Source organism: Oncorhynchus mykiss, chromosome 8, assembly GCF_013265735.2.
Source record: "Oncorhynchus mykiss isolate Arlee chromosome 8, USDA_OmykA_1.1, whole genome shotgun sequence".
In the NCBI taxonomy this organism is placed as follows: domain Eukaryota; kingdom Metazoa; phylum Chordata; class Actinopteri; order Salmoniformes; family Salmonidae; genus Oncorhynchus; species Oncorhynchus mykiss.
The window spans coordinates 65,425,581-65,451,361 of record NC_048572.1 but is presented as its reverse complement, the minus strand read 5'-3'; the positions used below and the strand labels follow the sequence as shown (position 1 = coordinate 65,451,361).

Here is a 25,781-nt window from a genome sequence, read left to right as displayed (position 1 = left end):
TCCATGCATCACCACCCACCCCAAAATCCCCCTCTCCCTGCCCTTTTGTTCCCCACTCCAGACACAAACAATGTGGCTCCCTGCTATAGATGATGGCAAACTAGCTTGGCATAGAGCCTGCAGCATGACCATACTGTGGATCTCACAGAGGAAGCCATCTGTACTTGTTTATCAGGACTCTTGAGTCCGTCACTAAAAAAAGTCCGTCAGTGAGTAACAAAAGGTCATTTTTAAAGATGGACTGGTGACAATGAGTCGTCAGCTTCATTTAAAAAAAACTGTGATTAATCAAAGTAGGGGTAACGTCATACACATGGTATATGATTAAATTCTACAGTATGCCAAGACACAGTCTATGGTTAGGACTGTTAGCTAAATATAAAGTCCTAAAATAAGTCAGAACTTATTATCTGGTTGCATACCGGGATTCAAAAAGCATTACAAAACTTTGCTGCAGTGTCCTGCGACGTTACAGGAAGCAACATCTTTATCTGTGTTTATTTACTTGCACACCATATCCTGTGCAAGTAACAGAAAATCAACCACACTGGAGAGGTATCACTCCAACAGCAGCAAGGTAATCCAGTGTCTCATGAGAATGTAAAAAACAAAGTGAGAGGAGCAACAATTATCCTATCACATCCAAGACCTCATTACATTCAACTAAAGAGGTCAATAATCTTTTGTCCAGAGAAGAACTTTATCAGATCTAGTCTTAGTGTAGACAGAGGCCGTTGTATTACCTGTCACTGGTAATTGGCAATGGATCTCTGCAGCACAATGCATCTCTCTCCAAAGGGCTTCGGCTCCCAAGGTCAGTGCAGAACGCACCAAGAAGGATGACAGAGGAACGTCAGTTTCTGCCAAACAAGCTGTCAGCACAAACTTTGTCAGTCAGGCCACAGATGGACAAATAAACTGCTAGAGAATGATAATAGATGTGATCGTCCCCAACTCCAGCCCTCCCTCCATGCATCCCCCGGGACTAGAATAGATCTGAAATTGTACCTTTTGTAAAATGCCAATGTCATTTTATCTTTGGAGATTCAAAAGAAAAGAAGACTCACTTGAAATTCATTACCTTGGGAGTCATTGATTTTGATGTCATCTATGTGGGCTTCACTCTGGCCTGGACGTTTTGTCCTTCAGTGTGTAGTTTGGTCTCCATCCACCTCTGCCTCCTCGTTCTCACATCTCAATATTCTTCTGCACTTTCTGGAATCCCCCATCTTCAGTCCCCACTTCACATAGACATCTAGTATGTGGATCCTATGAAGACCTAAGGTTGGCTATGGCATCAATACTTAGGCCTACTGTTAGGCCATGGCTAGAAGATGGAGAACACCACTGACCACTTTTCATTATGCTGTAATTCAACTCCAGTGATGTACACTAACTTCCCCCCCACAATACTATTAATCCATGTGAAAACTGTTCAGGCATGCTCTTGTGGTGCCAAGCTGGTTCTAAATTTTCCAAAAGGATTTTGGTCTACACAGTCACATAATCCCTGTTTGCTGATTTGTCAGGAGTAGGTAACACATCGTGTTTACTCTGACCTTGTTCTCATCCAGAAGCTCTCTGGGTCATAAAAAAGCTAACTTTCAACTAACCACTCACCTTTACCACTGACAGTAGATGGGGGAAAAAGTTAATCTAACCTCTTAGTTTGGGCCTCCTGCTTACTGTGCTAAAGGTCATCATTCAGCTCTTCATCTGACATACCAGCACAAGATTTACTATCAGTACATCACTATCAGTCATCACTATCAGTCATCACTATCATTACATCACTATCAGCATTCACTATCAGTACATCACTATCAGTACATCACTATCAGTCATCACTATCAGTTATCACTATCAGTCATCACTATCAGTACATCACTCTGTCATCACTATCAGTACATCACTATCCGTCATCACTATCAGTCATCACTATCAGTACATCACTATCAGTCATTACTATCAGTACTTCATTATCAGTACATCACTATCCGTCATCACTATCAGTAGATCACTATCAGTCATCACTATCAGTCATCACTATCAATCATCACTATCAGTACACCACTCTCAGTCATTACTATCAGTACTTCACTATCAGTACATCACTATCAGTACATCACTATCAGTCATCACTATCAGTACATCACTGTCAGTCATCACTAGCAGTCATCACTATCACTATCAGTCATCACTATCAGTCATCACTATCAGTACATCACTATCAGTACATCACTATCATTACATCACTATCAGTACATCACTATCAGTACATCACTATCATTACATCACCATCATTACATCACTATCAGTACATCACTATCATTACATCACTATCAGTCATCACTATCAGTACATCGCTGTCAGTACATCACTATCAGGCATCACTACCAGTACATCACTATCAGCCATTGCTATCAGTACATCACTATCAGTACATCACTATCATTACATCACTATCAGCCATTACTATCAGTAGATCACTATCAGTCATTACTATCAGTCATCACTATCAATCATCACTATCAGTACACCACTCTCAGTCATTACTATCAGTACTTCACTATCAGTACATCACTATCAGTACATCACTATCAGTCATCACTATCAGTACATCACTGTCAGTCATCACTAGCAGTCATCACTATCACTATCAGTCATCACTATCAGTACATCACTATCATTACGTCACTATCAGTCATCACTGGAGACCAAGTAGACAATAATATACTATTGGAATTGTATCACTAACAGCCAATTTTACAGGATATACAGTACATGCCGAATGGTTTTAAAAACGTACTGTCCAATTGCATTTCAAGATCTATTCTATGGGGGCTCTGTAGAAAGCTTCACATTGATAAATATAAATATACTGTATCAAAATCATGTTTATTTTAACTAATAATTGACTGATCAAACCATTTTCTTTCAGCACAAAGAACCAGCTCCATCATATCTATCACATTGTCTCATCTATATTGAGAATTCTCAATGTAAACACACTCCCCCTTTATAAAAGAAGGTGATCTGTGGTTAATATGCAGTTACTGGTGAGAAAACCAGGTCAAATTTCCCTCTCAAAGGGACCACCTGTCACTAGCTGGAGGCACAATGTGAAACCAACAGTCATTGTAGCACACCTCTAGTTTGCTAGTAGTGCTTGACTACTTTGAATTACTAACCACCAAAATTAAGAGACTAAAATTGTTCATGTATAGAAAATGAGCACCATGATCTCATCACTGCCCATGAATGCAAAACAATTATGTATAAATCAACACAAGCAATTAAATCTCCTTAAGCACAGGACCACAATTAAGCTAAGCTAACATGACTAATTGTTCATTTCTAATAGAATGGACTGGGGTGAAAGGGTAATCCTAAAAGCCTGCAAGAAAAATTATACCAGCACGCCAATGGTTACTATACAATAAAGTAGGGATACAGTACTGACCATTACCTGTTTGATGAATGTTAAAGGGTTTATAATAATTTTACAAACGGTTAATTGTTAATTTATATAGTTTAAGGATATGTAATCTACCGTTATAACACATTGTATAAATTGTGTGAGTGTTATTGTGGTGCTTGGCAAATTGGCTTAAACTTCTGTCCACATTTCTGCAGCAATGCGCCCACATGATGTGGGTCATTTAACAAAGAGATCAGCATAGCCTTCATATTGAACTATTAGGAAATTGGGCTTATTCACAAGGGTCGACTGCGAAGGGTATTTATTACACGATAGGAACTACTTGGAAAGATGGAGACAATTTGCGCAGCGTCTATATAGTCGACTCACTCATTAACAAGCATAATCAAGTTACTGTTAGCTCAAAAGCAGGTGATTGTTGTCGATCTGGAAAGCAACTCAGAGCAAATCAACGCCCGGTGTTCTCAGTATGTTCATTCCCGTGAGGCAGCGTTCAGTCATTGGATATCTGTGCTGAGTTTACAATACCATTGGCTCACATAGCTGTCATTGTTCTGCTTCTGCTGAACGTGGCAACGCCTGGAACAAGCACGTAAGTAGACACTGTCCACTGACAGTAAGGTAGATATGATCATGGTTCATTCAAAACAGGCGAACATTAAAAAACGAACTTCACTTTAGCCGTTTGTTTTATGTACAGTCAGCATTCACAACGTTGTCCCTCGCGTCTGAATCCGACTTCACTGCTGTAACCTACCGTGCTGAAAAGTTCCTAATTCTTACTCACCTGACTGTTGAATCAGGTAAGTTCCAAGGGTCTATTGTAATTATTAGAAAATGGTAGGGTAGCATATTTGGCCTTTCTTTATAATGTTTTTGACAAGGGTAGGCTACATGAAAATAGGCTGCCCCACAACTTTATCTATGCTGAATGCTGCATTCAACCTAGCTTCGTTTTTGCCGCTTTTAACTCGCCGCTAGTGATGCATCCAGAACGCTGTCAATGAGAGCAAGGCGTCTAAAGGCACATTTACAGTGCTGTGGTCAATTTACAGTGCTTTGCATCCAGGATTTTTTGTATAAAAAAAATAATTATTTGTTGAACTTTTTCTTTGCAATGCATTTTAACGAGGGTATAATTTTAACTAATATGTCTGTATAGGTCAGTCAACCTATAGTAAGTAGGCTATTATAGCATTTCTCCTGCCAAAATCCTTTCTTTCCACCACTACCTTGCTTTCTTCATACCGCATGCCTTTGCTTATTTCAACAGTGATCTACCGGAAGTTGATTTTAAAGATAGAGTCAGTTATATGACTAGATGCACAAAGTAAACAGCATAGCGGGTCAATTATTTCCACAACGACTAAGAGTGTTGGAGCACAGCAAGGCTAAACTTCTCTAATGTTTTGGTCATGGGCAGTAACGCGTCAAACCTTTTGGGGGCCCTAAGCGAGATTTGGTTGGGGGGCCCCCCTCACAGGCATAACATTTTAGCTTAAGTATAATACAGGAAGGCACAATTTATAGTCCAATATTTACACATGTTTTGTGAAGGGGGTATTGGGGGGCAAGCGTTTAAATTGTGCACTGTGTGTGTGTGTGTGTGTGTGTGTGTGTGGATGTCTGTGTGGATGTCTGTGTGTGTGCGTGAGTGAATGCTTGTGTGCTAAGGTGTGGAGAATCAGAGCAGGTGGTCAGTTCAGTTCAAGTGTTCAGAAGTCTGATTGGTTTATAGATAGAAACTGTCTCTGAGCCTGTTGGTATTAGGCCTCATGTTCCAATAACGTCTCCCCGACGTTAAGGTAGTGAACAGCTTGTAGCTGGGGTGTGTTGTAAGGTCTTTGATGATGCTGCGTGACTTCCTCAGGCACCGTTTCAAGTAGTCCTGGATGGGTGGGAGCACGGTCCCAGTGATGTACTGTCCGGCCTTCACCACCCGCTGGAGGGCCTTGCATCTGAGGATGGAGCAATTTCCATAACAGGCCATGATGCAACCGGTCAGGACGCTCTCGATGGTGCAGCGATAGTATTTGGAGAGGACCCGAGGTGGCATGCCAAATTTCTTCAGCCGCCTTAGGAAGTACAGACGCTGTTGAGGCGTCTTGACAGGAGTGGTGGTGTTGTTGGTCCATGTCAAGTCCTCTGTGATGTGGACGCTGAGGTTCTTAAAACTGTTGGCTCTCTCTACTGCAGTCCCGTTGATGTGGATCGGAACATGTTCCCGCCTCTGCTTTCTGAAGTCAACAACCAACTCAATTGTTTTTCTGACGTTGAGGGAGAGGTTGTCCTGGCAACTCACTTACCTCCTCTCTATAGGCTGACTCGTCTTTGTTTCTTATCAGGCCTACCACCGTGGTGTTGTCAGCAAACTTGATGATGGAGTTGGTGTCGTGCAGAGCTACGCAGTCGTGGGTGAACAGGAAGTACAGTGGACTCACCCCTGGGGGGCCCATGTGTTAAGAGTCAGTGTTGAGGAGGTGGTGTTGCCAATCTTCACAGCTTGTGGTCTGCCAGTCAGGAAGTTTAGGATCCATTTGCAGACCCAGGGCTCTGAGCTTGCAGTCGACCTTGGAGGGAAAAATGGTGTTGAATGCAGAACTGTAGTCAATGAATAGCATGTAGGGTGTTCCTCTGGTCCAGATGTGTTACGGCCATGTGAATACCGATGGAAAGATATCTTCCGTGGATCTGTTGGAGCGGTAGGCAAATTGTAGTGGCAATCAACATTTTTAGCTGACATGGGCAAATTGAGTGACTGTCAGTAAGTACGTTTACATGCCCAGTAATAATTCAATATTAAACTGATTATGGCTGTAGGCAGATTATGCAATAGTCATGTAAACACATTACTCTGCTTATCTTAATCAGCGTAAGGTCAAAATCGAAGTAAGCATACAAAGATTAAAACACCTGGTTTTCAGATAAATCTTTTGAAATATTAGAACATGTAAACGCCTTAATCGGTGTTCCAGCGGTGTATTTTATCTGTGTATGTGCTAACACCAGCCGAGAGCCTCCCTCTCTAGACCGAATGAAGTGAGTTCGGAAACAACTGAATATATGTGTCTTAGAAGTAGTTTTCACATAAAAAATTGTATGTCCGAACTCAGAATCAAATATGCTTCCCAGAAATAACATGGACGCTGTGGTAGAATGTTTATTTTGATTGGTGATTTTCTGCATTTATCAGAGTGCATTCAGTATCCTGATTTCAGATCTGTCCATGGAAACAGGATTATTAAGGAAATTGTTCTTCTTACAAAGCATGTATAAACGTTTCAATAGAACTATTATGTTAATCTGACTATCCACAATAATCATATTATTTTGTGAAGGTAACCATGCTCAGCGACTGACATAACAAGTGGATAACTGCTGATGCACTACCACATTTCTAAATTGCACCTTGTGTATTTTTACTTTTATCACTCTTAACAGTAAGTTCCGACCCCGACTGAGTTCCAACATTTTATTTTGATTTAAGCATTTTTGGGGTCTGGGGCCCCCTAGCGGTTGCAGGGCCCTACTCACAGTGCGTAGTCGGTGTATAGACAGAGAAGGCACTGGTCCCATAGCTACCACATTGTAAGTGCACATGCACTGATACTTTGTGTGGCTGTGTGCGAGCGAATTCCTGCTCATCGCAATATCTGCTGTGCTGCTCCTGCAACGTCATTTTGTTAATTCTACCGTTAAATATACATTTTAACAGTATCAAGCCTATCAACCCCAGAACAACACAATAATGTTTTCTCTCATTCAAACTGTGTTCAGCTTCCGCATCCAATCAAAATATATCACCAAAGACATAAACATATATATTTTTGTTGGAATAAAGGACTCTTGTTTATTTACACTCCACTATTCTAGACTACACAGACTCTGCAAAGATTCATCATTCACTACCCTCTTAACTTTTTGCTAGACCAAGGGGCACCTCAAGGACCACTAACCTCAAGGACCTCTAACACCGGTTTGTGTTCCACCTCCTTTCACTATTTATCAATACTTCTCACCGCCGTGAAGTTGTAGACTAAGTTCTGTTTGAATATTTGATCTAAAGATAACACGACTTGTGGAGAGGCACTAAGTTTTACGGCCCATCTTAAAACCAGTTTCACTCTAGCTCTGTACAGATGATGTAACTTCTTGGAGCTCAACACATTCTGTTCTGTCTAGACAGTTTGTGGAAATCAGTTTTCTTGTTGTTTTGTGTTAAATTAAGGCTACTTCTATAGTAATTTGCCTCACAACCAGATTTCAGAATATGACTCTTGCTAGATAGACTGTGGGGGGCGCTCTTTAAAAAAACATTTTGAATAATGAATTGGCTTTGCTTGCCTGCTTTATACATATCTCTTTCCCTCAGGGTACGAATATGGCACCATGGATTATTCAAATTGCCTTGGTGGCAATGAGTATCTTAACCGAAACTACTGAAGGGAAAAAAGACACGGTGCTGTATTGTTCAGGTAAATTGGGATGTTTATTTGTCCACTTTGTCCTTTTCTACCTATGCAATATGCTTTTTTCAGGATTTAGGCCTACATGTAATGCAGCCCCTGTTGATAGTCAATACAGACTATAGATTTGCAAAGGGTTGTGAAGTATTGTGATAAAATATATTATTTTGTGAAAGTTAACTCAAGCAAACTAATGTATTGTAAGCTTGTTTCCTATCATTTCACCTGCCACCTGCATTTCCTATTCTACATCTTATTGTTTTCTTGATTATCAAGAGTTTTTTTTTGTTACTGTGCAATTTCAGGACAATCATTATATTAGTAAAACTATTTTGAGGTCTTATTGTTTGTGCATGAAGTTTAAAAAAAAATATTTCTGTAACGTCTGCTTCCAATTCCAACTCAAACACATAGATCCCCTGAACATAGCTCACTTTCCAGCCCACTTTCCAGCTCACACTCTCAAACACATGGATCCCCTGAATGCAGATCCCAATCACCTGAATTCTAATCACCTGTTCACACACCTGTATGTCATTATAACACACTATTTAGTTCAGTTCTTTGCCCCCCCCCCCCCCCCCCCCCCCCCCATCACTGTGAGGTATTGTTTGTTTTGCGACACAGCTTTCAGAGCTCTGTTTTTGCTGCGATTTACGCATCCCGTGTATGATAGTTTTTGCCTGCCTCACTAACGACGCCTTTTGCCTATTCCCTGCCTGTACTTTAGCCTCGGATTTCCTGTTATCTACCTATTGCCTGATCTCCCAGACTACATTACTAGCCTTTTCCCTGCCTGTACTTTAGCCTCGGATTTCCTGTTATCTACCTATTGCCTGATCTCCCAGACTACATTACTAGCCTTTTCCCTGCCTGTACTGTTGCCTATCGGATTTCCTGTTATCTACCTGTTGCCTGATCTCCCAGACTACATTACTAGCCTTTCCCTGCCTGTACTGTTGCCTATCGGATTTCCTGTTAACTACCTATTGCCTGATCTCCCGGACTACGTTACTAGCCTTTCCCTGCCTGTACTGTTGCCTATCGGATTTCCTGTTAACTACCTATTGCCTGATCTCCCAGACTACATTACTAGCCTTTCCCTGCCTGTACTGTTGCCTATCGGATTTCCTGTTATCTACCTGTTGCCTGATCTCCCAGACTACATTACTAGCCTTTCCCTGCCTGTACTTTAGCCCATCAGATTTCCTGTTATCTACCTATTGCCTGATCTCTCAGACTACATTACTAGCCTTTTGCCTGCCTCACTAATGAAGCCTTTTGCCTATTCCCTGCCTGTACTTTAGCCTATCAGATTTCCTGTTATCTACCTATTGCCTGATCTCCCGGACTACGTTACTAGCCTTTTGCCTGCCTCACTAACGAAGCCTTTTGCCTATTCCCTGCCTGTACTTTAGCCTATCAGATTTCCTGTTATCAATTCATTGCCTGATCTCCCGGACTACGTTACTAGCCTTTTCCCTGCCTTTATTGTTGCCCTTTTAGACCCCCTGTGTTTGACCTTCTGCCTGCCCCTGGACCCAGCTACCTGCCTCCTCCTGTGGTCCTTTACAATAAACACCTGCTGCACCCTGCGCTTGAAACCAGCTCTCTGTCTCCCATCGTGTTCATTACAATTTCTGTTGAATTTCAAACGTGTAGAAGGCTCATCACATTTAATTGGAGCACCATTTTCTTTCTTTAAACCCAACACTGCAGTCTTACCAAACCTTGGAGTCATCCTTGCATGACTATGTTACACTTCTCAAGCTACTAATACATTAAAGAATCAAAGCTGTGACCGAGGTACTGATAAACATCCTCTATCTCTAGGCCATCAGACTGTTAAACAGTCACCGCCCTGCCCTGCCCTGAACCTTAGTCACTGTTACTAGCCGGCTATCACCTGGTACTCTACCCTGCCCCTTAGAGACTGCTGCCCTATGTACATAGAGTCATTGAACACTGGTCACTTGAGTAATGTTTACATACTGTTTTACCCACTTTATATGTACAGCCTGAATTTAAAATGGATTCAATTGAGAATTTTTGTCACTGACCTACACACAATACCCTATACGTTCTAAATGGAATTATGTATTTTATGTTTTTAAAAGTTAATTCAAAATGAAAAGCTGAAATGTCTTGAGTCAATAAATATTCAACCCCTTTGTTATGGCAAACCTAAGTTCAGGAGTAAAAATGTGCTTAGCAAGTCACAGTAAGTTGCACATATTCCCTCTGTGTGCAATAATAGTGTTTAACATTATTTTTTAATGACAACCTCATCTCTGTACCCCACACATACAATTATCTGTAAGGTCCCTCAATCGAGCAGTTAATTTCAAACACAGATTCAACCACAAAGACAATGGTGCCGAAGGGGATAGCTGCCGTTTTACGGGATCCTAAACAACTATGCTATGTTGTTTGTTTTTTCGAATTGTTTGTAACCTATATTGTACATAATGTTGCTGCTACCGTGTCTTATGACCGAAAAGAGCTTCTGGACATCAGAACAGCAATTACTCACCTCGAACTGGCCGAAGATTTTTTTCTTGAATGATGCAAAGGATATACTGCTTCCCCGAGACCAGGGTCAAATCCCCATCATTAACGTGAAGAAAAGACGGAAATACAGGAGGTCGGGTGCCTTGTGAGAATTCGTCGGCAAGTGGGTAAACCGCCTTTACCATCCATTCTATTGGCCAACGTGCAATCACTGGAAAATAAACTGGATGATCTATGATCGAGACTATCCTACCAACAGGACATTAAAAACTGTAATATCTTATGTTTCACCGAGTCGTGGCTGAACGACCACACAGAGAATATAGAGCTGGCTGGGTTTTCCGTGCATCGGCAGGACAGAGCAGCTACTTCTGGTAAGACAAAGGGTGGGGGTGTGTCTATTTGTCAATGACAGCTGGTGTGCGATGTTTAATATTAAAGAAGTCTCGAGGTATTGCTCACCTGAGATAGTGTGGTCTACAGCTTATCATGAAGTACTCTATCTACCAAGAGAGTTTTCATCTATATTATTTGTAGCCATGTTTTTTACCACCACAAACTGATGCTGGCACTAAGACCGCACTCAACGAGCTGTATAAGGCCATAAACAAACAAGAAAATGCACATCCAGAAGAATTGCTCCTAGTGGCCGGGGACTTTAATGCAGGCAAACTTAAATCTGTTTTACCTCATTTCTACCAGCATGTCACATGTGCAACCAGAGGAAGAAAACTCTAGACCACCGTTACTCCACACACAGAGGCGCATACAAAGCTCTCCCTCACCCTCCATTTGGCAAATCGGACCATAATTCTATCCTCCTGATTCCTGTTAGCTTTCAAAAACTAAAGCAGGAAGTACCAGTGACTCGCTCAATACAGAAGTGGTCAGATGACGTGGATGCTATGCTACAGGACTGTTTTTCTAGTCCTAACTGGGATATGTTCTGGGATTTATCCAATGACTTTGAGGAGTATACCACCTCAATCACCGGCTTCATCAGTAAGTGCATCGGCGACATCATCCCAACAGTGATCATACGTGCATATACCAACCAGAAGCCATGGATTACAGGAAACATCCGTACCGTGCTAAAGGCTAGAGCTGCCGGCTGCAAGGAGCGGGACACTAATCCATACGCTTATAAGAAATTCTGCTATTCCCTCAGATGAACCATCAAACAGGCAAAGCGTCAATATAGGACTAAGATTGAATCTTACTACACTGGCTCTGATGCTCGTTAGAAGTGGCAGGGCTTGCAAACTATTACGAACTACAAAGGGAAACCCAGCGGTGAGCTGCCCAGTAAGGGGAGCCTACCAGATGAGCTAAATGCCTTTTAAGCTTGCTTCAAGGCCAGCTCACTGAAGCATGCATGAGAGCACAAGCTGTTCCAGACAACTGTGTGATCACGATCTCCGTAGCCGATGTGAGCAAGACCTTTAAACAGGTCATCATTCACAAGGCTGCGAGGCCAGACGGATTACCAGGACGTGTACTCAGAGCATGCGTGGACCAACTGGCAAGTGTCTTCACTGACATTTTCAACCTATCCCTGACTGAGTCTGTAATACCTACATGTTTCAAACAGACCACCAGAGTCCCTGTGTCCAAGAAAGAGAATTTAACCTGCCTGTTCAAGGCTCAAATCAACACCATCATCCCGGAAACCCTAGACCCACTCCAATTCGCATACTGTCCCAACAGATCCACAGATGACGTAATTTCAATTGCACTCCACACTGCCCTATGTGAGAATGCTGTTCCTATGCCATAGTGCCCACAAGCTCATCACTAAGCTAAGGACCCTGGAACTAAACACCTCCCTCTGCAACTGGATCCTGGACTTCCTGACGGGCCACCCCCCCAGGTGGTAAGGGTAGACAACAACACATCTGCCACGCTGATCCTCAACACTGGGGCCCCTCAAGGGTGTGTGCTTAGTCCCCTCCTGTACTCCCTGTTCACCCACAACTGTGTGGCCAAGCACAACTTCAACACCAACATTAAGTTTGCTGACGACACAACAGTGGTAGGCCTGATCACGATAACGATGAGACAGCCTATAGGGAGGAGGTCAGAGACATGGCAGTGTGGTGCCAATACAACAACCTCTCCCTCAATGTGAGAAAGACAAAGGAGCTGATCGTGGACTACTGTAAAAGGAGGGCCGAACAGGCCCCCATTAACATCGATGGGGCTGCAGTGGAGCTGGTCGAGAGTTTCAAGTTCCTTGGTGTCCACATCACCAACAAACTATCATGGTCCAAACAAACCAAGACAGTCGTGATGAGGGCATGACAACACCATTTCCCCCTCAGGAGACTGAAAAGATTTGACATGGGTCCACAGATCCACAAAAGGTTCTACAGCTGAACCATCAAGAGCATCCTGACCAGTTCCATCACTGCCTGGTTTGGCAACTGCTCAGCATCCAACCGTAAGGCGCTACAGAGGGTAGTGCGTACAGTCCAGTACATCACTGGGGCCAAGCTTCTGCCATCCAGGACACCACGTCAGAGGAAGACCCAAAAATATTTCAGACTCCAGTCACCCAAGTCATAGACTGTTCTCTCTGCTACCGCACGGCACATGGTACCGCAGCTCCAAGTCTAGGTCCAAAAGGCTCCTTAACAGCTTCTACCCCCAAGCCATAAGACTGCTGAACAATTAATGAAATTGCCACCCAAACTATTTACATTGACACCCCCCTCCACCATCCACTGCCTCTACTCACTGTTTATTATCTATGCATAGTCACTTTATCCCTACCTACATGTACAAATTACCTCGACTAACCTGTACCCCCTGTATATAGCCTTGTTATTGTTATTTTTTAGGTTAGTTTATTTAGTAAATATTTTCTTAATTCTATTTCTTGAACTGCATTGTTGTAAGTAAGCATTTCACGGTAAGGTCTGCACATGTTGTATTCGGCTCATGTGACAAATTAAAAATGCACTTAATTAGATCTGAAAGACCAGGGACATTTTCCAAGTCTTGGCAAAGAAGGGCAGCCATTGGTGGATGTGTTAAAGAAAAAAAGCAGATATTGAATATCTCTTTTGATCTTGGTGAAGTTATTAATTACCCTTTGGATGGTGTATCAGTACATCCAGTCACTACAAAGATACAGGCATCCTTCCTAACTCAGTTCCCGGAGAGGAAGGGAACCGCTTAGGGATTTCACCATGAAGCCAATGCTGACTTTAAAACAGTTACAGAGTTGAATGGCTGTGATAGGAGAAAACAGAGTATGGATCAACAACATTGTAGTTACTCCACAATACTAACCTAGGGTAGGATGCCTGTACAGAATACAAATATTCCAAAACATGCATCCTGTTTGCAACAAGGCACTAACGTAATACTGGAATAAATGTGACAAAGCAATTAACTTTTTGTCCTGAATACAAAGTGGTATGTTTGGGGCAAATTCAATACAACAGATTACTGAGTACCACTCTCCATATTTTTAAGCATAGTGGTGGCTGCATCATGTTATGGGTATGCTTGTAATAGTTAAGGACTGGGGAGTTTTTAAGGATAAAAAGAAAAACCTGGTTCAGTCTGCTTTCCATCAGACACTGGGAGATGAATTCACCTTTCAGCAGGACAATAATCTAAAACACACTGCCAAATCTACACTTGAGTTCTTTACCAAGACAGGGGCAGAGTTACAGTTTTGACTTAAATATGCTTAAAAATCTACGGCAAGACTTGACAATGGTTGTCTAGCAATGACCAACAACCAATTTGAAAGAGCTTGAAAAGAATAATGGCCAAATATTATACAATCGTGTTGTGGAAAGCTCTTAGAGACTTACCCAGAAAGACTCACAGCTGTAATTCTAACGTGTATTGAGTCATGGGTGTGAATACTTATGTAAATTAAATATTTCTGTATTTCATTTTCAATAAATTTGCGAAAATTTCTAAAAACATTTTCCATTTGTCGTTATGGAGTATTGTGTGTAGATGGATGAAAAATAAATATTTGATATATTTTGAATTCAGGCTGCAACACAACAAAATGTGGAATACTTTCTGAAGGCACTGTATATACTGTGTTCTAGTCATGGCTCATCCTATATAACTACTGCTCTTCACACCTTTTCTATTCATTTCTATTCATATACTGTCCATACTGTCTATACACACCGTTATATATATATATAAGTACTAGTCTGGACACACATCTACTCATTCATGGGTTTTTCTTTATTTTTTACTATTTTCTACATTGAAGAATAATAGTGAAGACATTTAAATTATGAAATAACACACATGGAATCATGTAGTAACTAAAAAAAAGTGTTTAACAAATGAAAATATCAAGGCAAAGCGTGGCTACTTTGAAGAATCTAAAATCTAAAATATATTTTCATTTCTTTAACACTTTTTTGGTTACTACATGATTCCATATGTGTTATTTCATAGTTTTGATGTCTTCACTATTATTCTACAGTGTATAAAATCAATAAAATAAAGAAAAACCTTTGAATGAGTAGGTGTGTCTAAACTTTTGACTAGTACTGTATATACAGTGCATTCAGAAAGTATTCAGACCCCTTCACTTTTCCACATTTTGTTACGTTACAGCCTTATTCTAAAAAGTTGTTCCCTCCATCAATCTACACACAATACCCCATAATGACAAAGCAAAAACATTATTATTATTTTTTTTTAATCATATCTATTTTAAAAAAAATTAAAACTGAAATGTCACATTTCATAAGTATTCAGACCCTTTACTCAGTACTTTGATGAAACACCTTTGGCAGCGATTACAACCTCGAGTCTTCTTGGGTATGACGCTACAAGCTTGTATTTTGGGAGTTTCTCCCATTCTTCTCTGCAGATCCTCTCAAGCTCTGTCAGGTTGGATGTGGTGCGTCACTGCAAAGCTATTTTCAGGTCTCTCCAGAGATGTTCGGATTCAAGTCCGAGCTTTGGCTGGGTCACTCAAGGACATTCAGAGACTTGTCCTGAAGACACTCCTGCGTTGTCTTGGCTGTGTGCCAAGACAGTCTGAGGTCCCGAGCGCTCTGAGCAGGTTTTCATCAAGGATCTCTCTGTACTTTGCTCCGTTCATCTTTCCCTCAATCCTGACTTGTCTCCCAGTCCCTGCCGCTGAAAAACATCCCCACAGCAAGATGTTGCCATCACCATGCTTCACCGTGGGGATTGAGCCAGGATTCCTTCAGATGTGCCGCTTGGCATTCAGGCCAAAGAGTTTAATCCTGGATTCATCAGACCAGAGAATCTTGTTTCTCATGGTCTGAGAGTCCTTTAGGTGCCTTTTGGCTTGTGCATTTTACGGAGGGGTGGCTTCTGTCTTTGCCACTGTACCATAAAGGCCTGATTGGTGGAGTGCTGCAGAAATGGTTGTCCTTCTGGAGGAACTCTGGAGCTCTGTCAGAGTGACCATCGGGTTCTTGGTCACCTCCCTGTTGGCCTGGCAGCCAGCTCTAGGAAGAGTCATGGTGGTTCCAAACTTCTTCCATTTAAGAATGATGGAGGCCACTGTCTTCTTGGAGACCTTTAAGGCTGCAGAAATATTTAGTTACCCTTCCCCAGATCTGTGCCTCGACACAATCCTGTCTTGGATCTCTACGGACAATTGCTTCGACCTCATGGCTTGGTTTTTGCTCTGACATGCACTGTCAACTGTGGGACCTTTATATAGACAGCTGTGTGCCTTTCCAAATCATGTCTAGTCAATTGAATTTACCACAGGTGGACTCCAATCAAGTTGGAGAAACATCTCAAGGATGATCAATGTAAACAAGATGCACCTGAGCTCAATTTCAAGTCTCAAAGCAAAGGGTCTGAATACTGAATGTAAATAAGATATTTCTAAAAACCTGTTTTCACTTTGTCATTATGGGATGTTGTGTGTAGATTGATGACGGAAAGATTTCTGTAAGGCTGTAACGTAACAAAAAGTGGAAAAACTCAAGGGGTCTGAATACTTTCCAAATGCACTATATATATATAATTTTGCACGCCCAATTTTTCAGTTTTTGATTTGTTAAAAAAGTTTGAAATATCCAATAAATGTTGTTCCGCTTCATGATTGTGTCCCACTTGTTGTTGATTCTTTACAAAAAAATACAGTTTTATATCTTTATGTTTGAAGCCTGAAATGTGGCAAAAGGTCGCAAAGTTCAAGGGGGCCGAATACTTTCGCAAGGCACTGTATATATCTATATATATATGGAACATCTCATTTCAAAGTTCACATTCACATGAAGCTGGTCCCCCCTTTGCTGCTATAACAGCCTTCACTCTTCTGGGAAGCCTTTCCACTATATGTTGGAACATTGCTGTGGGGACTTCCATTCAGCTACAAGAGCATTAGTGAGGTCAGGCACTGATGTTGGACAATTAGGCCTGGCTCGCAGTCGGCGTTCCAATTCATCCCAAATGTGTTCTATGGGGTTGAGGTCAGGGCTCTGTGCAGGCCAGACAAGTTTTTAAACACCAATCTCGACAAACAATTTCTGTATGGATCTCGCTTTGTGCATGGGGGATTGTCATGCTGGAACAGGAAAGGGCCTTCCCCAGACTGTTGCCACAAAGAATCATCTAGAATGTAATTTAATGCTGTAGATTTCCCTTCACTGAAACTAAGGGTTCTAGCCCGAACCATGAAAAACAGCCCCAGACCATTTTTCCTCCTCCAGCAAATTTTACAGTTGGCACTATGCATTGGGGCAGGTAGCGTTCTCCTGGCATTCGCCAAATACAGATTCGTCTGTCGGACTGCCAGATGGTGAAGCGTGATTCATCCCTCCAGAGAACCCGTTTCCACTGCTCCAGAGTCCAATGGTGGCGAGCTTTACACCACTCCAGCCAAAGATTGGCATTGTGCATGGTGATCTTAGGCTTGTGTGCGGCTGCTCGACCATGGAAACCCATTTCATGAAGCTCCCGTCTTAACAGTTTTGAGCTGACGTTGTCTTTCAGAGGAAGTTTGGAACTCAGTAGTGAGTGTTGCAACCGAGGACTGATGATTTCTATGCACTACCCACTTCAGCACTCGGCGGTCCTGTTCTGTGAGCTTGTGAGGCCTCCCACTTCATGGCTGAGCTGTTGTTGCTCCTAGACTTATCCACTTCACAATAACAGCACTTATAGTTGACAGGAGCATCTCTAGCAGGGCAGAAATTTGATGAACTGACTTGTTGAAAGTCATCCTATGACTGTGCCACGTCGAAAGTCACTGAGCGCTTCAGTAAGGCCATTCTACTGACAATGTTTGTCTTCAGAGTTTGCATGGCTGTGTGATCGATTTTATACACCTGTCAGCAATGGGTGTGGCTGAAATAGCCGATTCCACTAATTTGAAGGGATGTCCACATACTTTTGTATATATAGTGTATTATGAGTTGTATATGTTTTCTGATCAATAGTTCTGCATACACAATGACTTATTTACTTTTGTTTCTAGTGTGCACCCTGTATTGTCAAAACATTTCTATCAAGCTTATTTCATGAGAAATAATTTTATTGTAGTTTTACTTTTGCTTTTCGCTAGCTGTGGGCATAATATGGATCTATAAATACTTGTTTTATAGTAAATGAGTGCTGTGGATTGTTCTAATCTATGTCTGTTTTTTTTAGCATGCAGGGCTATTGTTGATGAGCTCAATTATTCAATCAGTCAGATTGATCCGAAGAAGACAATCCATGTGGGAGGCTTCAGACTCAACCCTGATGGGAGCCTGACTGATAAAAAGGTACCTACCTCAGTAAAAGCATGTTGCAAAAGTAGGAAATTATTCCAAAGTGCGCTCCACTAGATCAAAACATCTCATAGTACACATAAAGCTATCAATTGAACTTTCTTGAACAAAAAATATTTGATGATTTATGGATTAAGATATCGATGCATCATTCATACGTTGAAGAATGCATATTCATACTTAAAATACTTGATAAAGCATAGGTCTAGTGGTTTCATAGTAGTTCCTGGTTTCCTGGATCTCATACCTTGAGAAATGGAATTTAGTGTCTTGTGAAACATCCCGGCAGAAGAAAAGAAAGATCAGTATGTAACTTCATTTCAGTTTGGATGGTTGTAAGCATTGGTAACCACTTTAATACTGTTTCACCTGTATTTCCCTCTGGAATATTCAAACCACTGTATTTCCCTCTGGAATATTCAAACCACTGTATTTCCCTCTGGAATATTCAAACCACTGTATTTCCCCCTGGACTATTCAAACTACTGTATTTCCCTCTGGAATATTCAAACCACTGTATTTCCCCCTGGACTATTCAAACCACTGTATTTCCCTCTGGAATATTCAAACCACTGTATTTCCCCCTGGACTATTCAAACCACTGTATTTCCCCCTGGACTATTCAAACCACTGTATTCCCCCTGGTATATTCAAACCACTGTATTTCCCCCTGGAATATTAAAACCACTGTATTTCCCTCTGGAATATTAAAACCACTGTATTTCCCCCTGGAATATTCAAACCACTGTATTTCCCCCTGGAATATTCAAACCACTGTATTTCCCCCTGGAATATTAAAACCACTGTATTTCCCCCTGGTATATTCAAACCACTGTATTTCCCCCTGGAATATTAAAACCACTGTATTTCCCTCTGGAATATTAAAACCACTGTATTTCCCCCTGGAATATTAAAACCACTGTATTTCCCCCTGGAATATTAAAACCACTGTATTTCCCCCTGGAATATTAAAACCACTGTATTTCCCCCTGGAATATTCAAACCACTGTATTCCCCCCTGGACTATTCAAACCACTGTATTTCCCCCTGGAATATTCAAACCACTGTATTTCCCCCTGGAATATTCAAACCACTGTATTTCCCCCTGGACTATTCAAACCACTGTATTTTCCCCTGGAATATTCAAACCACTGTATTTCCCCCTGGAATATTCAAACCACTGTATTTCCCCCTGGACTATTCAAACCACTGTATTTCCCCCTGGAATATTCAAACCACTGTATTTCCCCCTGGAATATTCAAACCACTTTATTTCCCTCTGGAATATTCAAACCACTGTATTTCCCCCTTTTTCGAACCAAGCATTGTTGTGGTGTGAAGAGGTCAGACCTGGTAGTGTTCCAGTGTCCTATCACTAGTGTCCAGGGACCGTCATTAGCTGGTCAGCTCCCCTATTGATCTCAGGGGTTAATCCCCTTTTGATGGTAATTGATAGCTAGTAACGTGCTGTTCATTTAGCTAGGCTGTTTGTGGTTTTTCCTCTCCCCCGTGGCCATTTCATGTGCACTTTCAAGTAAAAGGGATTCTGATATTATATCTCCTAATATGACAACTCTAATTATCTCTCATTCATATAGATTTGAGTTAAATCAAACATTCCATAGGCATAGTATAACAAACATAGAGTTGGATTCATTTTTTCTTGAAGTATCGTCTTTACCTTCCCTTTTCAAATCAAATCAAATTGCATTGGTCACCTACACATGGTTAGCAGTTATTGCGAGTACAGCGAAATGCTTGTGCTTCTAGATCCGACAGTGCAGCAATATCTAACAATTCCACAACAACTAGCTAATACACACAAATCTAAGTAAAGGGATGGAATAAGAATATATACATATAAATATATGGAAGAGCAATGGCAGAGCGGCATAGGCAAGATGCAATAGATGGTATAAAATACAGTATATACATATGAGATGAGTAATACAAGATATGTAAACATTATTAAAGTGACTAGTGATCCATTTATGAAAGTGGCCAATGATTTCAAGTCTGTATGCAGGCAGTAGCCTCTCTGTGTTAGTGATGGCTGTTTAATAACAGCCTGATGGCCTTGAGTCAGAAGCTGTTTTTCAATCTCTTGGTCCCTGCTTTGATGCACCTGTACTGACCTCGCCTTCTGGATGGTAGCGGGGTGAACAGGCAGCGGCTCGGGTGGTTGTTGTCCTTGATGATCTTTTTGGCCTGCCTGTGACATCGGGTGGTGTAGGTTTCCTGGAGGGTGCTCTTGCTACATGAGAATAGTTTTTTTGCCATCAGTCTCCGTCCTTCCTGATTATGATGCTGTCTATGGATCAGGTGTGTATGTCATATTCACAGACTCTCATTAACTGTTTCCTAAAATAGGGTTAATTTGAAAATAAATGCTAATTACAGTTTCTATACCCCTGTGAGTCTTGTTCATATTCCATTTTGTTTGCCCTCAAGCTGTGGGGGTGTGCCACTGCAATACCCCTGTTGTTGTCAGTAGAGAGAGTGTATGAATGCAATGATATAGCTCCACTATAATTACTAAATGAAAATGAATACTAGTACGAGAAGAGTTAAGTATTGAATTATGTACTTGGTTTTTACAGTGCTCTGAACAGTAAGCACGCTGACTTTTAAGTGAAACAACCAACAGACCCTGATTGCTGGTCAACTCTTTTGATCAACTTCTGTACTTACTGCCCTATGGAAGTGTACCTTTTGATCAACTTCTGTACTTACTGCCCTATGGAAGTGTTACTTTTGATCAACGTCTGTACTTACTGCCCTATGGAAGTGTACCTTTTGATCAACGTCTGTACTTACTGCCCTATGGAAGTGTACCTTTTGATCAACGTCTGTACTTACTGCCCTATGGAAGTGTACCTTTTGCACTAATCACTGGCTTGTTTTGACTTCTGAGCATAAATCCAAGAAACCCTGCCCCCACCCCACCCCACTGGCTTTTGACCCTGTCTGAATCAAGGAGGGAGGGGTGTTCAAGCTTAGATGCCATCATAGGAGATTTGCTGGTCTTAAGTCTCCTTTGCTCTCCTCAGAAAGCAGCAGGGCTCCCTGAAGGAAGGTTGACACCAGTCACACCACAAAGTTAAACCTACAACAATGAATCATTAAGCCAAAGACATTGAACTTAGATGAATAAGTTGATGGAAGTTGTCCATGTCTTCTGTTTTTATATTCGTATATAGATTGTATTTCAAAAATGTATTCATTTTCAACGAATGGCTTTCAATGTTCCTGGTTGGACCATGACATTTTTTTTTTGTCACTCTTCATTAAATTACATTTCTGTATTGTCACGATAAAGGTAAATACTGAGGCAAGCATTTGTCTGTGTGTTTATGCAAATATTTCCTTTTCTGAAGACTATAACAATATTACACATTGTTGTAAATGGTGGCATTAATAGGTTCTAGTTTTTATGAATTTGTGTGTTTTCATTGGTCCATATTATTCACACCAGAAATTGAAAGCCCCTTTCCAATAATGGCTGGTTTTCCAATGGGAATTCAATGGAGGATAGCATCCCTGAGAAGCCTTTTCTCTGCAAGGTCTGCCTAGTCCCCTCCTCATTCTTCAGGAAATGTGTGATTGACAGGTCCCTTTCAAACCCCTCAGACTGGTAAGGAAGGAATTTAATTCCACACCATTTTCAGGATTGCATGATAAGGATTTGGCTTGACGTTGGACTTTTTTTCATGCTGGATGTTTTTGGTGTGTTTAAAAAACGAAAAAACATTTTAGGCAGATTTTTCTGACCAATCAAGTCAAGATCTCATCATACATATTCATAGAAATACACCTATGGTGTAATAACATGTAATAATAATCAGAATAGCTCCATTTTGGGTTTACAATTTTTGCAAAAAATTGCTGTTATGGTTGATATTCCAATTTTTATTTTGAAGTGACTTATTAGTTCAAAGTTAAACATTAATGTTGAAGTAGTCAAACCATTTTTTTGTTGATAGACCATCCTCAATGTTAACTACTTAGCTATCTGTACATTGAAAAAGGAGAGAAATGTGTACCAAGGTTCAGGCAGTTTCCTGAAACCTTTTTATCTTATTTGTGAGCAGATGGCAGTGAGCCACGGAAGCCCCTTTGTGTCACTACGAGTCAGATATAAAAAAAAGAGGAGGGGGAAAATGCTTCTATAATGTAATCAGTGGGTCCGGAAGGGTCCATACTGAGGCTGAAAGGGGACAATAGGGTCAGGGATATATCTACATTGCACAAAATCCAGTTCATCTGCAATATGCCCCCCCTTCCCCTTGCCCAGCACCTTTTGACCGGGATTGACAAGGAAAACTTCCTGCTTTGATCATTGGAGGGTGGAGGAGATGAACCGCCAAAAGGGACCAAAGGATGAGACTGAACTGTTTACCCTGCACTTGGCTGCTGTTTAGGCCTCCCCCTGCTCCTTAACTCAGCCCCCCTCCCTGGCCCTTTCACTGCCCCTGCCCCCCGTCACCCTTTCCCCTCTCTCCTTCCGGGGAGGCCACAGGGGCGGGAGCATAGTGCACCTTGACCTGTCTAGACACCATTGCATGTGTTGTCCTGTTTCCAAGGGGAAGGGCTATACTTCTACAGGTTAAATGTCATAGTTCCAGCATAGGGGAAGTAGGGGTTGTTTGTGTGATGGGAATGGAAGTTAGGGGTCACCAACATGACCCGGCCGGATCCCAAGCAACTTCATAGAACTGGAATCAAACTCGGTTAAGTTTAATTTGTATTATTCTTTTATATTTTTATCCACCAGGTCCCTCTTGCTAGGTCTGAGGCCAACTTGAGTGAGCTTCTGGATGGAGTTTGTGGTAGCATGAGTGACTATGCTCTTCATGTGGACCCAGACACCAAGATAAAACAATACAAAAGATTTGCTCCAAGAAGTTCTGATGCTGGGGATTTTCCTGATTTTAACAATTTCAAGTTTGACGGCCCAGAGGGATCCAATGCCCTAAAATTTGTGGTAAGTGTGGCAATAATTGATTCATTTACTCACATATTTATTCATTTATTTTCACTCATGCTGTACATACTTCAAAGTTCAGGTGACATTTTTTCCTATGTTCTGCATTTCCAAGTATTTTTTTCACCTATTAATTTCAGTATTTCAAGGTTGAATAGAGATATTGGTAGCAGAGGGAAACTGATTATTATGTTTTGTTAAACAGGATGAAACGTTGATGTCATTTAAAGTACAGAACTCAATGTTATACCTTGGCCTTCGATATCACAGCTTTTTTATATTATCTGAAAATCCATTTACATTATTGATAATTGTTGTGCCCGTAACATTAAAACGTACATTGATATTGTTTTTCCACTTTACTTATGACCTTTCTAATTAAGATATATTGCATGCACCGTAGTCTGTAATATAGAAAGCCATTAATTGAAATTATAACAAGAAATCTGAAAACATGTGTATTAAAGCTTGCATTTGTATTTTTCATTATTATTATTATTATTATTTTTACAGTTATTACAGTGTAACATTGAAGTTGAAGTTTGTCATTTTGGTGCCAGGGGTGTACTGTATTCTAACCCAAAATGCAGGCAATAACGCATTTTCCTTTGTTAATTTACAATTATATTGCGGTCTTACACGTAAGTTGCGCATATTTAAGATCAAGTTAGGCATCACAAGTAAGAAATCGTATAATGCGCAAAGATGTCTGTGTGTATGTGTGTGTGTGTGTGTGTGTGTGTGTGTGTGTGTGTGTGTGTGTGTGTGTGTGTGGGGATTCGCCAACAATCGTGTTGCCTATCTAGGTTACATGAGTCATCCAAGATGGCTGAACGGCAAGGCGAGAGGAAAAATGGCAGTCTGCCTCACGGCCATGCCCACTATTGTGTGAAACTACATGCTTGTGAATCTCTCATGTGCGGAGGACCTGTTTTTGCTGTCTGTCGAGTGGCAACCGATCCCCTTTCTTCTGTTACAGTGTGAAAGCATTGTGGAGGAGTTTGAAGATGATATCATCTCTCTCTTTGCCAAAGAGACAGACCATGTGGTCGACAAGTTATGCAATGAAGTATCAGGTACGGTTTCAGACATGTTGTGGTTTCTCTCTGACCAGGCCTCCTGTTTGCCCCTTAATGCATAGATACTACCTAGAACTATATTATCACTCACATCATTACCCAAATGATACTACCTAGAACTATATTATCACTCACATCATTACCCAAATGATACTACCTATAACTATGTTATCACTCACATCATTACCCAAATGGAGTATAGATGACAGCATTGGGTTTTGATTTGCTTTTAGAGTTTATTTAAATGACTAATCACTCTTTTTTGTATGAACAAATAATCACTGTATCTGGGTGTTTGGGCTTTGAAGAGCTTTGATTTGTAAAGAATAGCGGACAGATGCCCTACAAAATACAACATTTGGTGATGTTAAACATGTTTAGAAAAGTACCGTGTTGCTTCCTGGGAATAGAAACATGACCACTTTTGTTTATTATGCATCTGAAAACAGAATATGAAAATGTATACATCCAGACACTAACTACCTTTATTACAGCTCTATTTGTAGTGTCATGATTTCCCCCTTACGTAACTGACGCCTTTGATCCACCATTTTGTTTCAACCCTGTTAAGTGAGGGTTCTGAAACAGCAGCTCAACCAGCCAAGTACTATATCTAAGCTTAAACAGTTTATTTAACAATTTAACATCTCAAAGGATGATGTTGTGTACCTATATGAAACTAGTACTCCATTAGAGAAGCTAAAGGGCAATTTTTGTTCAACAAGATCGCGATCGTAGGCCGATAGTTTGAATGTGCTATGTGAAGAAAGTCAGGACGGATTTGGCCTCTTCGCTGCTATTTGAGTATCAGGGTTATATGGAAGTCATCATCCGAAAGAAACCACAGCTCCTATCGCTCGTATGTTTTCAATATGATGTCATTCATTTTTCGGCAGGTGTCATTGCAGTAAATGGTGTGTCTTCTACTGGATGTCTGCAATTATCGATAGATGGTAGACTCATTTTTGTCTATATTTCATTTCCAGATCACTGTAAAGGCGCCAAATTCCAGAGTGACGAACTATAGTTTTACATGCATCTCTGCTGCCGATGACCGGACCAGTTTAGATATATATTTCAAATGAAGAAATCATTCTTGAAGGATATTGTATCAATCAACTTGAATACTTATAAATAAAGTTTTCTATTTTGAATTGAGATACTACTAACGTTGTCAAATCCACTGAATTGTATTATGATATAGAAAGTCAGGTGTTTCTTTAGATATAGTCCTAGTAACTTCCAGCTGGGTGCTGTTGTCAAAAAGTAATAAATTATATATTTCTTAAATATGCAGGAGGAAGAAGTAGCACTCAAAATAAGGATATGATGGGTGTAAAAACAAATAACCAAGACTAAATGTGCTACACTCAGCCTAGAGGGACTGTGAGGAAGCAGCCATGTCAAAAAGAGATGGCGTGGCATCCTACAGGTAATGTCAAGATGAGCTGGATCAGCATTTTTTTCTACTTTTGTGCTTTCACTTTCATCAGCTGATCAGTTTTAGAATTGTTTGTAATATCACAGAATTCCAAATCTGTTGATTGT

The 25,781-nt window shown here is 40.9% G+C and overlaps 1 protein-coding gene across 3 annotated transcripts; it reads left to right on the top strand.

Annotated features, from left to right (window-relative positions):
- The first annotated feature begins 4,011 nt into the window (after positions 1 to 4,011).
- Positions 4,012 to 25,395, top strand: cnpy1 (canopy FGF signaling regulator 1). Of its 3 annotated transcripts, none has more exons than XM_021613340.2 (7): positions 4,016 to 4,245; positions 7,371 to 7,418; positions 7,815 to 7,917; positions 18,049 to 18,164; positions 22,945 to 23,154; positions 24,134 to 24,230; positions 25,220 to 25,395. In XM_021613340.2, exons 3-7 carry the CDS (start codon positions 7,824 to 7,826, stop codon positions 25,258 to 25,260), a joined length of 558 nt encoding a protein of 185 aa, XP_021469015.1. In that variant the 5' UTR covers positions 4,016 to 4,245; positions 7,371 to 7,418; positions 7,815 to 7,823; the 3' UTR covers positions 25,261 to 25,395. The 3 variants fall into 3 exon arrangements, with proteins under 3 accessions (XP_021469016.1, XP_021469015.1, XP_021469017.1); XM_021613342.2 differs by having other exon boundaries at positions 7,316 to 7,418; XM_021613341.2 differs by lacking the exon at positions 7,371 to 7,418 and having other exon boundaries at positions 4,012 to 4,245.
- Positions 25,396 to 25,781: the final 386 nt, after the last annotated feature.